Genomic DNA, 15,019 nt, shown 5'->3' on the forward strand with positions numbered 1-15,019 from the left:
AAAAAATATTGTCAACCTCTGCTGAAGAAAACGCCTTTGTCAAGTTTGCCAACTACGAGATGCCGTGGAGGTTCCACGCCAGAAGAGTGGCGGTGCCTGCTGGGAGTTGTAGTGCAGCTGTCGCTCTCCGCCTGGCGGTCTGGAGCCCGCGAGACTTCGTTTCCCAGCAGGCCGCGTTCGGAGGCTGCTGGCGGGACTGGAGCTGCCGCGCTGGCTCCCGGAGAGTAAACCTCTGTTCTTTGGTTCCTGTTGTGGCCATGGCTTCGTTCGTGACGGAAATTCTGGCACACTCCGGGAGTCTGGAGAAGGAGGATCTGGGAACTCGGATCAGCCATCTGACCCGGCGGGTGGAGGAAATCAAGGTGCAGGCGGGGCAGCCGTTGGCTGACTAAAATGAGATGCGGGATCCCTGTGGGATCGGACGGGGCGGAGAGGACGCCAGAGCAGAGCAGAGTCAGGTGTGGGCTGGGGAGGAAGAATAAGGGGCGGGAAGACTGGAAGTCTGTGTTTTGAGGAGGGAGCTCGGAGGGGAGCTTAGATCAGGGCTGGGGACCGAGGAGGCGTGGGACGGTGGAAAGGAAGGGGTGGTGGCTGGGAATTGTTGGGGAGACCTGGCGTAGGGGAAGATGAGAGAGACTGAGGAGACGCGCAGAGCTTGGGAGCTGGGATTGGAAGGTGTCCAGGAAGGGAGCATTTGTGAGAGACTGAAATGAGGACAGGGCTCCTCCCCATCCGTGAGGGCTTGTTTTCTGCGCTCACTCCTGTTGTACAATTTGTGGATGAATGTAATAGCTTGGGAGGATTGTACCATCCTCCTCCCCGAAACTTCTCTTGTTAAAACCCATCACTATGTTTGTTAAACTCTCTTCTGCATTTCCCAGGACACTGAGGCAGTGCTGAGTGTTGAAAACTCGTGAATGGCATTTATATGGACCCTGTTTTGAGACTGATGTAGAAACAAAAGGCACATAGCCACACACAGTTCCTTGTGTACTGCTGTTATTACCTTGCCAGTATTTGCCCACATCTTTGTTCCCTTTCATTTAAAATTAGGTGTACCGCATATGTCTAGATTTAAGGAAGCAGGTTTGACATTGTACCATAAAGGCACAAAGTGGTTTTATTTTACAAAAATAGCTTCCGAATTTTAAGTAGTCATGTCATTGGCATCTCTTCTTTAACATTGCTTTAGAATTTTTCACCACTTTTATATGATGGAGTGAGGACCGATTATTAATCTACTTTATCGTGGCTCCTTTCTGTTTGGGACCTGACTTACCCTTTCTCACGGATTTCTTTTCCTAATTTGAATCTTCAGCCAATTGATAATTACTTTCTGTACTGCAAGCAGGCCCACTTTTTTTTCTTTTGTCTGGTTCTCAGATTTTGCATACGTTGGCATTTCTTCATATATTACCTGTAGTATTTTACCCATTTTTCAGGTTCCATCTTAAATGTTTCCTGCATGAGAAATATCCCCATTTTCCCTCAGAAGTGATGTCTTTCTTGGTTCTCCTGGAGGACATTAACTCTGTTGTTCCATTACATTTATGAATTCTGGTTACTTAAGTGTATACTATCTTCCCTACCTAAGAGGAACTTATTTCTGGGCAAGCATAATTTATTCTTGTATCTTCCAAAGCATTGACTAATTGAGTGAAAAGTATTCCATAACTTGTTTATTAAATTATTTTGAATTAAAGGAGATGAAACTCATCAATTTAGGATTATAAAATTAGGCCTTCAGTTTTATAAGCAAGAAGATAGTAATTCATAAGTTGAATGAGGCATACAGATTATGAATTTAATTTATCTGTGTGTTTTTTTTTTTTGATTAGCTATATGCTTAAATTTGGTGGCTATAATCTGAGCTGATAATAGTTCAACATGAGAACATCTGGCTTTGCCTCTCTCTTTTCCAGCATTTGTGTAACTCTTGGGCACTGTTGGGATTTGTTGATCATTGACTTTTTGCACCCTAATCATGTTATGGGACCTTTAACAGTAGGAGAAATGTGTTTTTCAAAGAAACCCATTGCCTTGGAAGGAAAGTGGAAGGATGTGGTGACTGGCAAGAAGGCTCCAACATGGAAGATGTGTATTTTTAACTGAGCTCCCAACATATCTCTTTGATATTTTTCTGTCTTATAGGGTGAGGTGTGCAGCATGATCAGCAAGAAGTACAGTGAATTCCTGCCTAGCATGCAAAGTGCACAGGACCTGGTTGCCCAAGTGGATAAACTATCTGATGATATTGATCTGTTGAAATCCAGGATAGAGAGTGAGGTAAGAATAGTTTGTTATACTGAGTAGGTTTGTAGGGAGGCAGTAAAGCTTCCTGATTCCTAAGATAATTCATTTCTGTACAACTTTGCAAGGCCTCATTCTTTTATTGGCAAATGGAAGTTGAATTAGATGATTTTAGGGTGACTTTCAACTTTAGGAATCTTTTTAAAAAATACAATAAAAAATTTTTCTTTTTATGGTAACATTTCATTTTTAGCTACAATAATAATGTCTTGCATTTGACTAGGACTTTATATATTTAAAAAGGTCTCAGGATTGTTTTGTCTTCGTAATAAAATAAAAACAGATGAAGCTTAGACTGGATCATTTGGCCTCTTGTCTTATCCCTTCTTAGTTTAAAATATTTGAATCTGATAATGGCCAGCATTCTCTTCTATCTGCAGCTGGCCTTAACAAATTCATACTTTGGTGCAGTCTTTGTCTTTTGGCCCTATTCTGGAAAATTGGCTTGGTTTGCCAATGACAGACACTCTCTTTCCTGTATAAAGCCACTTTTCCTGGACACACACAGAATCCTTGCCCATTTTGTACTGTGTTACTTTGGAACTAGTGCTTGCTAAAGTTCTTTCAAAAGTCTGGCAGGTTTTGAGAATGTTTAGTGTTTGCCAGAGTTCTGACATCACAATAAGAAGTAAGCCAGTCTAAAACAAATGTCTGCTTTATAGTTTTAAAAAACATTTTTCACTTCTATTACCTCACCAAGATTTTTCCTTGCAGTTTCCTTTTAAGAAAAACAGGCAGTTGAAAGAAATCAAACCGATACCAGAGGTTTAAACACAGTCTAATCTTAGGTACCTTCTACATCTATTTCTAAGTTATCACTCAGGGCCCATTGACCTCCAAAATCAGGATGCTGAGGTAACCTAAAAGGTCCTTAAGAAAAGACACCAACTCTTTTCTCTTTGATAGTCACCAAAGAAGGAAAATGAATAGATGTGTTTTCAAAAGTTTTTTTATAGAACTTGAATCACGAGTGGGGAAACCACTAGTTTACCTAGAAAAATCTATTTAATAGCCAGTTTACTACTCATTCTGATTAGAGGTTTTAATAAAAATAAATGTTATTCTACAATTTTGACACAGTTCAAGTAATATTTTCAGTATGTGTTTGACACACATACTGTCAATAAGTCAATAGTGCAGTCTTAGACTATACTTTTAGAAATGAAGTGTCTGCAACAAGAGATTAATGGGCTCTGTACCTTTTGCTGGCCAGATTATGGCTAGTGAAATTTACTCAGTTCTGTTTGTTGTATTTTGAAAACCAGCTGATGAAGATGAGAAGATCCAGGCCTGAACTCCACATCATCTGAAAGAAGCTAAGGGTGTTTAGCCTTAGTAAGAAACACTTTCAAGATTTGAAGCCCTATTGCATGGGAGAGGTGTTCAAATTTATGGCTAGAGAAGAAGAATTAGATTCAGTAGGTGGATATTGGATTTATTCAGTATTTGGTATATTTATTGAACACGTACAAGGTACCAGACACTGTGGTAGTTGCAGAACTAGATAGTTTTTTTATTTTAAAATGTGAATCTTATGCCTGGTATAGATAAGTAAAATAGTGTGATGCATACTAAATAGGAATAATCCAGTTACAGAGAGGGGATGTAGCTAAGGATGGTTTTCTCTAGGAAATATTGTTCAAACCAAAACCTGAAGTGATAGATAATTAGGCAAAACAGGAAGGTAGAGTGTTTTAGTTAGGCAGAGGGGACAGCAATGCAGAGGTATGGAGGTGGTGGAGAGCTGTCACTTTTGGAGAGCTTCAAGTATTCCATCTGACTATGCTTAGAGAGTTCGGTGGGAAGGAACATGAGAGATTAGAAAGGTGTAAGCAAGGATTTTAAGCAAGGAGTGACATCAGATTTGAATTTAAGGAATCCCATTTTGCTATAAACTATAGCAAACTATAGTTTAAAGAAAGGACGTGAGGGAAATGAGAGTGGGAAATGAGAAAACAGTTAAAGTAATCAGGCAAGACCGGATGGTGACCTGCTCTAAAGTCAGGGCAATGGGGATGGAAAAGAGTGGACAAATGTGGCAGACTTTGGTCACCAGAATCTTCGTGTTATGACTGAAGACGAAAACAAATGCACAGACTATAGTAGTCCTGTGGAGAAAAAGGGAAGGTATGGTACTTTCTTAAGACAGAGTCCTGTGGCCACTTCTCTCAAGGGGAGAGCACCTTGGCCACTCTCTCAAAAGGAGAGCTACCCGACCCTTGCCTGGACAAGCTTTTATTGTTTTTCTCAGGTGTTACATCAAAGAAGGATTTATTATCTATTACATAGAATATTGTTGTCTACATTTTAGGTACAATCAAAGAAATGAAAATAACAAATACAGAAGGGAAAGGCAGCGAGCTGATTAGTTCCATCCTTGGGAAAATTCACACAGGCTTTGGAAATAACCTTCAAGATAGACAATAAACATCTACTGTTTCAGACCAGGGTGAGGGAGTTTTAGCAAGAGCAAGCCATAACAGTCCGTATGCATTTTCTAGGCCTGATTCCCACAGGAAAACCCGGTTTGAGGGTCTGGCTTCTGCCCACCACATCACTCCTGTAGGTTTTCCATACAGGGCTGAGTCACATTTGCCAGATTTAAAACAAACGGATCCTATCCCAAAAGAGATAGGATCTTTGGGACTTTTGATGTGGAGAGTGAAAGATGGGGAATCAAGGATAAGGGGAACTTGGTCATTGATGTGCCATTCAATGAAATAGAGAATCTAGAGAAGGAGTAGGTGTTTGTAGGGGAAATGAGTTTAAATATGGGTTACTTAAGGGATATGCAAATAAAGCTGCACAGTTGGGTTGTATTAAGATGGAGGGTAGGCTGTTGGAAAGACAGAGAATGTGAGGGAGCAGGAGTAAACAAACTTGAAATGCAATGGCTCAAACAAGAAATAATTTTTTAAAAAGATTTTTAGAGAGGGGAAGGGAGGGAAAAAGAGAAAATACCCATATGAGAAAGAAACATAGATCTATTACGTGCCCCCTACCAGAGACATGGCCCACAACCCAGGCATCAATCCTGCCCTGACTGGGAATCAAACCGGTGATTTCGGTTCCTGGTAGGGTGCTCAAACCACTGAGCAACATCAGTCAGGGCATATAAATTTTTTTTTTAATGGTAGTAGTCTAAGATAGCAGGCTGATTCTAAAACCTAGGGCCTAGCTACTCTAGTAGTGTGTGTCAAGAACTGTGAAGGGGATCTGAGGTTTTAACCTACTTGCAAGTGAACAGGTTGGCTTCATGGATACAGTTAGAAGCCATGAGACTCCTTGGGTGTGTGATGAAGGACAGTTTATTATTCAGAATAGAAATTGAAGCCATAGGAATGGGTAAGGTTGCCCAGAGAGAATGTATGGAGCAGGGTTTCTCAACCTAGGCACTATTGATATTTGGGGCTGGGTAATTCTTTGTTGTGGGATCTATCCTGTACATTGTAAGATGTTTAGCAGTATCCCTGATCTCTACTCACTAGATGCCAGAACTCCTTCAGTTTTGACAAGCCAAAATGTCTCCAACATTGCCAAATGTCCTTGGATAGAGATAGAACAAAAAAAAGTTTATTTTTTGGGAACCACTGGTTCAGAGTAAGAAGGCCAGGGAGAAAGTAGTATCAATGTGTATGAAGTAGCCAGAGGGGAAATGAAACTCACAAAAGAAAGTGAGAAGGAATGGCTAAAGGAAAGGAGGAAAATCAGTAGAGAATGGTGCCATAGAACTAAGGAAAGGAAAATAACAGTGTACTGATAAATAGTTAAAATTGATGATACATGTTTTGGATTAGCAACAAGGAGCTGATTGGCACCAACTGTTTTAGAATAGTTTTGGTGTAATGGTGGGAATAGAAGCCAGATCACTGGGTTACAGAGTGAATGAGAGGTGAGAAAATCAAAACAGTGAGTATGGATCACTCTTACAAGAAACCTGCTTGTGACAAGGAGGAATGAAATAAGGTAGCTACTAAGCAGTAGGTAGGTTGCTAAGGTGGAGGAAACTTTTTCTTAAAGATGGGGGAAATTTTAACATTCTTAAATCTGATGGGAGGAGCCATGCTTTAGTAGGTATTCAATAGGTAGTCAATATATATATATATATTTCATGAATGAATGATGAAACAGGGAAAGGTAAAGATATACAGAGGAAAGGAAATAATCGATACTGCAAAATCCCTGAAAAGGTGAGACAGAATGGAAGGTAGATTCTGACTCATCATAAGGAAATCTTAATAGAGATATGCTAACTGTGGGATGAGTTGGCACTGGGGATACCCTTCTGGTAATCTAGGTGGATGGGCTCTCTGATGATTGATAATGGTTTAAACTAAGAATAGATGGTGACACAAGGATATTATGTTGATGGGGTTGGGCATTCCTGCATAGGATAAGGGTTTGGACTAAGTGGACCGCTTAAGGTCTCTTCCAACTACGTCCCAATCTTAACCAACATTTAAATATCAACATGAGTTATATTCATCTAATAAAGCTTATTGATTAGCTATGATTGTTTTATTTCTTTAAAAAATTTTTTTTCAAATAATTTTTAGAGAGAGGAAGGGAGGGAGAAAGAGAGGGAGAGGAACATCAGTGTGTAGTTGCCTCTCACACGCCCCCTACTGGGGACTTGGCCCACAACCCAGGCATGTGCCCTGACTGGGAATTGAAATCAGTGACTCTTTGGTTCGCAGCCTAGCACTTAATCCACTGAGCCACACCAGGCAGGACTAAATCTTTTATTTCTTACATATAGTATAGCTTAAATGTATACTTGTCTTTGATGTGTGAATTAGGTCCGCCGAGATCTTCATGTATCAACTGCTGAATTTACAGACTTGAAGCAACAGTTGGAAAGAGACTCAGTAGTCCTAAGTCTGCTTAAACAGCTACAAGAGGTTAGTAACTTTAAGTGAAACGTCAATGTTTTGGTGGTGAGAAAGGTTCTTTTTTTCCCCTATTGGTCTCATTATTAAATGTATATCCCTTGACTACATGGTATTTTTCATAATTTTAAAAAAAGCAGATAGACTTGAAATAATAGGATATATAAAATAAAATACCTAATAACTATACTTACCTTTTCAGTTTTCTACAGCTATTGATGAATATAATTGTGCATTAGCAGAGAAGAAGTATGTCACTGCTGCTCAACATCTAGAAGAGGTAATAAATGTTTTCTCCAAGGCATGAACAATTAGTACTATTCTTGTTTTTAGTAAATTTTGTGTTCCATATATTATCAGTATATAAATGTATTTTAATTGCCCTGAGTCCAGAAGAAATGTTTAACAATGATTCCATTTCACTACCAGGCACAGAAATACTTGAAGTTATTAAAAACCAGAAAATGCTTTGATTTAAAAATCTTGAAATCTCTTAGTATGGAGCTCACGATACAAAAACAGAACATACTTTATCACCTTGGCGAAGAGTGGCAGAAGCTGATTGTATGGAAGTTCCCACCATCAAAAGGTGCTGCTGACCTCAGGTGGACTGCTTTGCTTAATCTGCCTGAACCAATTTGGCCTGTGAATATATTCTAAACATTTTGTATTAAGGTTTCATTTATTAACCTTGCAAGTCTATATTGAGTTCTTGTATTAGGCAAAATGCTTGTTAGGACTGATTCATCTGGGTCTCTAAAGTGTCCTCACTTTACTTCCCTTGCATCTATCTTTCTGTTCCTTTCAGTAGGAAGGAGCAGAGAAGAGTGAAGATGATTGAGTGGGTGGGGTCGTGTGGTGAAGGGTATGATAAAAGAGGTGGTAGCAATTTAAGACCATACAAAGTTTCCATTGGATAGTAGGATGATCTGTTCCCAAGAGCCCTAATCCCAACAGTTTATCTTGGGTAGAAAGCTTAAAGAATCTGTTTAAGTGTTCTCTCTCTTGCTGAGGAAAGAAAACAGGGGATCAAAAAGACTGGTTTGGCTCAATTTTTCTTAGTCCTTGGGGTAAAATGGTGACAATCAAGAGATGGGGGTGCTTTGCAAGATAAAGAAATAGGATAACTCTAGCCCTGGCATTTATTTATACTACTTAGCTCTCCATCTGCTTGCCACCCATGCCTGAGCCCTCTTTGATGTCTTGTTTATGCAGAGTGAAACTCCTGAGAATATATGTAAAGGACATGCAATTAAACCCGTTATATATAATTTCCAACACTGAATCCGGAAATTTAGTCTTTTTCAGGGGAAAGCTCACAGTCTCTCCTTGTTCCCTTTTCAGTGTCCACTTTAGTCTCCTAATACATTATATATGTATGTGTATACACACAAACACACGTGCATTTTAGATATTTGAAAGGAAATAATCTGGAAAATTTTAAATTCTACTTCCAAGCAAACTGTAAAATTATGAGAAAATGGCAGATATACTCTTTGTTATAACACACCCTTCCTGTTAAGCTTGTTTGGCAGGCTATTCTCTTTACTCAGTAAAAAAGAACAAAAAAGAGGAGGTCTTAAGTGAAACTAGGGTGTTTCATTTCTTGCCTTCATTCAGTGTTTCAGTACATATACATAACATTTAATAAACATTTATTGTAGGCATGTCATCTTGCTTTTGCACTTAGTTTGAACATGCTAAAAAAGTAATTTCTTGTTTTAAAGTGATGTCAAGGACATAATTAATATTTGATTGCATTGGAAGTGTATTATAATAAAACATATTTAGGAATATCTGTAGAGAATGGGCTGTGAGGAATAGAAGTGGAAATATCTTATTTTGCTGAGACAGCTGATATATTTTTTTCTCTTTCTTAGATACCAGCAACTTGGAATCTTGCCTGCAAACAGAACTTCATTTATGTACTGGACAATCTCACAGTGAAGAGAAGACTCCTGTGCCACCAACCAGTTCTGTCCTCTTGGCATTTTCTATTCTTGGAGAGCTGCATACTAAACTTAAATTATTTGGTAAGGCACACTGCTTTGTTTCATTTACATGTGTTAAAGGAGTGACCGTAAAAAATTATAGAATATTCTCTGGATAACACTGATGATGGATCATAGGGTTTAGCCTCATGATTCATCAAATGGAATTGCCATAAATATTAGTCTTTTTACTATGGGCTTAGATACTTTTTTTTTTTAAACTAGCTACTGCTGTTTATTTGACTTTTTGAATAATTAAAAAATTTGTAGATAACCTGGGAAACTTCCGTGGGAAAACCTGCAATATATAGTGTGTGGTGTGTAATGTCATGATAGTATGTATTTTTTAAATTAATTTTAGAGAAAGAGGAAGGGAGAGAAAGAGAAACATCAGTTTGTTGTTCCACTTATTTATGCATTCTTTGCTTGATTCTTGAGTGTGCACTGACCAGGGATTGAACCCACAAATCTTGGTGTATCAGGATGATGCTCCAACCAACGTAGCTATCTGGCCAAGACATTTTATTTACTTATATATATATAAATAAATGCGCGTATATATATATATATATATATATATATATATATATGCGCGTGTGTGTATCTTTTTTTGTTAGATTTAAAGATCTTCTTTGTTTTTGATAGGCTTTTATATAAAAGTTTCTTCTAGTGCTTTTTGATGAGTGTTCGTGTAATTTTTTCAGGTCAGATGTTGCTGAAGTATGTCCTTAGGCCTCTGGCATCTTGCCCTTCCCTTTTTGCTGTGGTAGAAAGCCAGCCTAATATTATTATCATTCGTTTTGAATCTATGATGACTGACTTGGAACACCCGTCACCATCTGAAGTTTTTGCAAAGGTCAAGCTGGTTCTGGAAGTGCTGCAGAAACATCTCCTAGGTGTGTATCTCCAAGGCAGTGCTTTTATATTTTGGAAAAGTTATTATGGTTTTTGAAAGTAAATATTATTTCAAAGTAGATAAAAATCCCATGACCTGAATATACAGAGGATCAAAGGTGAGTAGGCTATGTCATGAGAACAAAGTAAGTTACCTTCTTATTTCTTGGTCTACTTGGTATTCCTTCTTTGCCCTATATTGACGAGTAGGGTTAACAGTGATACTCTAGATTCTGTATTTGTAATGTTTAGTTGAATTCTAGGATGCCCTTCTCTCACTTAATTTCTAGTAAACATCACATTTCGGGACCCGTGCTTTTATTATAGGAGAAAAAGAAGGAACTAAGTGCTATTTTACATATTTCAGTGGGTAAATACCTTAATTTGACATAAACTAGATTTAACGTAGGAAATGAATTACATCCCACTCAAACCATTGTTTAGATCTTTATATATTCACACTTGAAATAGCCAGTTTCTTTGTTGCTTAAATCATTTTTTTGGTTGTTATACTATTAAAAATAAAGTTTCTTGTGTTTTATTTCAGTGTTGGGTTTTTTTTTTGTTTGACTTCTTTTTGCTTTTCTTAGTGGTATATTTAATAGTTAAATCAAGTGTTCTTGTGTGGAGAAAATAAAAAAGAAATTCTGCTATGGCTCATATGCTTTCCTGGCAGTCATGTAGTTTATTTAGGGAATTAATGTGCAAGGAATGCTTTCTAATTTTGATAGGAGCAGAGAAGAAAAAAATCTTAAGGCTTGTATAAATTACCAAAGTCCAAGGTTGTTTTTTTGTTGCTTCACTTAGGGAGATAATCAGTTTTATTTTTATTAGATATAAGCACAGTTGTAAACAAAATATCTAGATTAGAAGGAACCAGAGAAGCGATTTAATCCAAATATTTCTGTGCTCAAATATCCTTTGTAATGCTCCCATCAATTGGCCATATGACCAAGCTGAGTACCTTAGTGAGAGAGTCACTTCCTGTAAAGGCATTTTATCCTACCTCTGGGCACCTCTGAGTGCTATGAAGTTTTTGTTTGTTTTTAAATCATGTCTTCTGTCTATATTAAATACTACTACCCAAATCCCCATTTTACAAAATTAAATCTTTAGGGTAGTTTTTTAAAAAAATTATTGAAATATATTGTCCTGTAATGTCTGCTTTATTGAAGCTATTTCTTCTGTACGGAGCTATATAGAACAAGTCTAATTCCTATTACACATGACAGACTTTAAAATTCTTTACAGTAGCTGTTATTTCCCCTATATCTTATCACCAATATAAACATCCTTAGTTTTTTTTTTCAGTGATAGTTTTAAGTTCTCCTTATCTTCATTGATGTTCTGTGAATATATTCCATGTTTTTCTGTGATCCTCTTATTAAAGTGTAGTGTTCGAAACAAATATCCTAGGTCTAGTCTCGAGCCAAATCATAATACTGTGGGAGCATTTATGCTCTCATTCTCAGTTCTGTGGTTCTTATAGTAGAGCCAAAGGCTGTTACTTCACAGTTAACTCATTGAGCTTAATGTAATGTAAATCCTGTGCCATACACAGTGCAAATTGCTGCTTTTTCATCTACCACTTGTACTGATGTTTTTGGAGTTAGCATTAATCTTTGCTAAATTTTACTTGATATAATTTTGCAATGTATTTACTGTTCTTTCTTCATTTGAGTGTATAAATGATAACCATGTTTTCTTTTTTTAAGATTTTATTTATTTTTAAAGAAAGGGGGAGAGAGAGAGAGAGAGAGAGAGAGAGAGGGAGAGAGAGAAAGAAAGATCAGTGTGTAGTTGCCTCTCTCATGCCCCCAACTGGGAACCTGGCCCACAACCCAGGCATGCGCCCTGATCAGGAATCAAATTGGTGACCTTTCAGTTTGCAGGCCTCACCATTCAGGGCGATAACCATATTTTCTTAAGTTCAATCTAAGTCAGTGATGATACTGTTGTATAGAATAGGGCCAGAGGGGACAGGTGTTTTGGGGAATTCCAGTAGAAAATGCTTTACAGTTTGATACCAGTTCATTAAATTAATTAGTACTCAATCTCTTATTTGTAAGTTTTCTTAGTACCTAGGGTATTCAGAAGAGCAGTGTTGCTAGGCACTCTTCTAATACATCTTTATGCATTTTATTTTAGGCTTTAGTTTCCTCTTCTGGCTCAGAAAACATTGCCTTTGGCAAAGAAGAAGATGGCCAGGCAGGAGTTTAGGAATTCTGTGGTCTCTTTGATATTCATCAAGCATCATTCCCTTCATCTTGCTCTAAATGTAACCTGAAGATACTTAGACTCCTTAGTTCTTGTTGGAATACTCTACTTTCTTTGGATTTTAGCTATTCTGAAATTTCATAAAGGCTTTTACCCATCCTTTTACATTTGAATATGTACTTTTTCTCTTTCATATTTTCTTTATTATTAAATTTCATTATACCAACAATAAAATAGCCTTTAAAAGAAGAGAATGAAAAATCTTTTGGGAAGAACTTGGCAAATGTATAAAAAGCTGTAAAATGTTTGTATCTTTTAAACCAGGATTTCAGCTTCTAGGATTTGGCCCTAGAAGTCTGAAATACGCAAAACCATTTATGTATAAAGATGTTCATTACAATGTTACTTATAATACTGAAATACTGGAAAGTCATGAAATCTTAAATAGGGAAATGATTAAGTAAATTATTTAGTTATATAGTAGGCCACTTTGCATAGCTATGTTGCACTTTATTGCTTTTTTTAAAGATAAAGGTGAATTTTAAAATTAATTGCTTTTAAAAAGCCAGCAATAAGCATTGCCTTAAAGGATTAACTATTTCCATTAAAATCAGTTATGTCAGTAATGTACACTATTATAAATATGCTTTAACTTTGTTTTAGGTGTCATGGCTGGTGCAAAGTAGAGAAAATAAAATGAGTATGATATTAAAGAGGAGATTATTTTACTTGTAAATGATATATACCTAGAAAATCAAAAGACTCTTCTAAAACTTTTATAATTAAGAAATTTACTAAGTTGTCTAGATACAGTATAAGTACATAAAAATTTATAACTTTTGTCTAAACTAGTTGTAATCAGCTGTAAAGTATAAAGATATTTATGATGACAACAAAATCTATAAAATTTTTAAAACTAAAAAAGAGTATATATGAAAGGAAAACCATAAAACTTACTTGAGGTTGTAAAGTAAGACCTGAATAAAGGGGAAGCTGTCTTGGAGTAGAAGAAACAGTTTCATAAAATTGTCAATTCATTCCAAAATAACATACAAATTGAATACATTTCCAGTCAGATTCTGTTGCATATTTTTCAAATTGGAAAAATGATTCTAAAGCTTACATCAAAAGTGTATTTGTGAGTATTGCTAATATTTGAAAAACATTAGTGGGAGGATTTTATCATTGAAACTACTATAATTTTAGGACTATAAGATGCACTTAGGTTTTAGAGGAGGAAAATAGGAAAAAAAAATTTGAAGCAAAAAATGTAAAATATTTAATACCCTGTGACCCCTCTCCACCACTGCGCCCTACCCCCTACCAGGAGCCAGGTAAGCTACATTTGAAATATAAGACACACCCCCTTTCCTCCCAAATTTGGTGGGGGAAAGTGCATCTTAATAGACTGAAAAATAGGGTATGTTTTTGACACAAGAAGATCAGTGGAATGAGATCAAGTCCAAAGTAGTGCTAAGAATAAATGAGAACTTAATGTTTGATCAAAGTCACATTTCAGTTTAAGGGGGCAGATATTTTCTTTAATAATGGTACTAGAAAATTGGTTTATCTATATGGAATAAAACAAAGTAGATTCCTGCTTCATACTTCATACAGAAATAAATTCCAGATGAATTAAAGCTCTATATGCAAAAAACAAAACAATGAAAATGTTAGAAGAAAATTCGGAAGTCTTTAATAGTCTTAGGAAGCTCAGAATGAATAAAGGAAAGAACTGACAAATTTTCCTGTATGTAAATGTTAAATTCTATAAGGCAAAGAGTACCATAAACAAAGTTAAATGACAGAAGTGTACTGGGAGAAAATATTTGCAATACATTGGACAGACAAGGAGTTAATATATAGATTTTTTAAAAATAAAAAACCATAATAGAAAAATGGGCAAAAATATAAATAGGCAATTCATGGAAGAAAAGGTACAATTTGTTAATAAAAATGTGTTGCTTAGCTTTGTTAGTAGGGCAGTGGAAATCATACTATCAAAGTAGAACTTTTCACCCTTAGAGTTGACAGACTTAAAAGACCTATGTAAGACACTTCTGATGAGAAATTTGTAGAAAGGTAGTCTGCTTTTTGTAACTTTGTTAGAACGCAACCTGAAGCTATATAATAAAATTTAAAACATACATTCCTTTTACCCAGGTATCCCACTTTTTCATTTGTTACAGAAGTGGTATCAACAGTATATATGTTTATATGTGTGAGTAGTGTATACACTTGCACACTGGAATGTGCATTGTTTGAGGAAATGGGTGTGTAATGTATGGTTGAGCTGTTCTGTGGGATATTATGCAGCTATTAAAAAGAAATAAAGTAGAGCCAGACAAAACCTGTTTTTCGGACTATAAGACGCACCACCTATTGGGGAGCCCCCCATTTGGGAGGAATAATGGTTGTTAATGCTGCTGTTGAGTTCTGTTTACATTTACACTGGTGAAATATTATTTATGTTATTAAATATTTTACCACTTTTTTGCTTCAAATTTTTTTTTCCTATTTTCCTCTAAAACCTAGGTGTGTCTTATGGTCCGAAAATACGGTATTAACCTAACAGAGGTCTATGATCTGTTTTTAAGTGATAAAAGTTAAGTATAAAATCTGTGACATGAGGCCATTTTTATTGAAAAGAAAGCAGCTCCTTTTATGAGTAATGTATTAGTTCGTTAGAGAAGCCGTAACAAAATACCACAGGCTGGG

At 36.6% G+C, this 15,019-nt stretch overlaps 1 protein-coding gene across 2 annotated transcripts in view; it reads left to right on the forward strand.

Moving 5' to 3' along the window:
- Positions 1-166: 166 nt before the first annotated feature.
- Positions 167-15,019, forward strand: part of ZW10 (zw10 kinetochore protein) — a 34,308-nt gene continuing 19,455 nt past the window's right edge. Inside the window, exons 1-7 of one of the 2 annotated variants that reach the window (XM_036028540.1) lie at positions 167-362; positions 2,152-2,286; positions 7,110-7,211; positions 7,402-7,479; positions 7,629-7,804; positions 9,087-9,232; positions 9,895-10,086. In XM_036028540.1, coding sequence (XP_035884433.1) covers positions 258-362; positions 2,152-2,286; positions 7,110-7,211; positions 7,402-7,479; positions 7,629-7,804; positions 9,087-9,232; positions 9,895-10,086 — 934 coding nt within the window. In that variant the 5' untranslated portion in view covers positions 167-257. Of the gene's footprint in view, positions 363-2,151; positions 2,287-7,109; positions 7,212-7,401; positions 7,480-7,628; positions 7,805-9,079; positions 9,233-9,894; positions 10,087-15,019 lie in introns of both variants that reach the window. The other variant, XM_028515670.2, reaches the window with a different exon arrangement.

The sequence above is a fragment of the Phyllostomus discolor genome, chromosome 6, assembly GCF_004126475.2.
Source record: "Phyllostomus discolor isolate MPI-MPIP mPhyDis1 chromosome 6, mPhyDis1.pri.v3, whole genome shotgun sequence".
In the NCBI taxonomy this organism is placed as follows: domain Eukaryota; kingdom Metazoa; phylum Chordata; class Mammalia; order Chiroptera; family Phyllostomidae; genus Phyllostomus; species Phyllostomus discolor.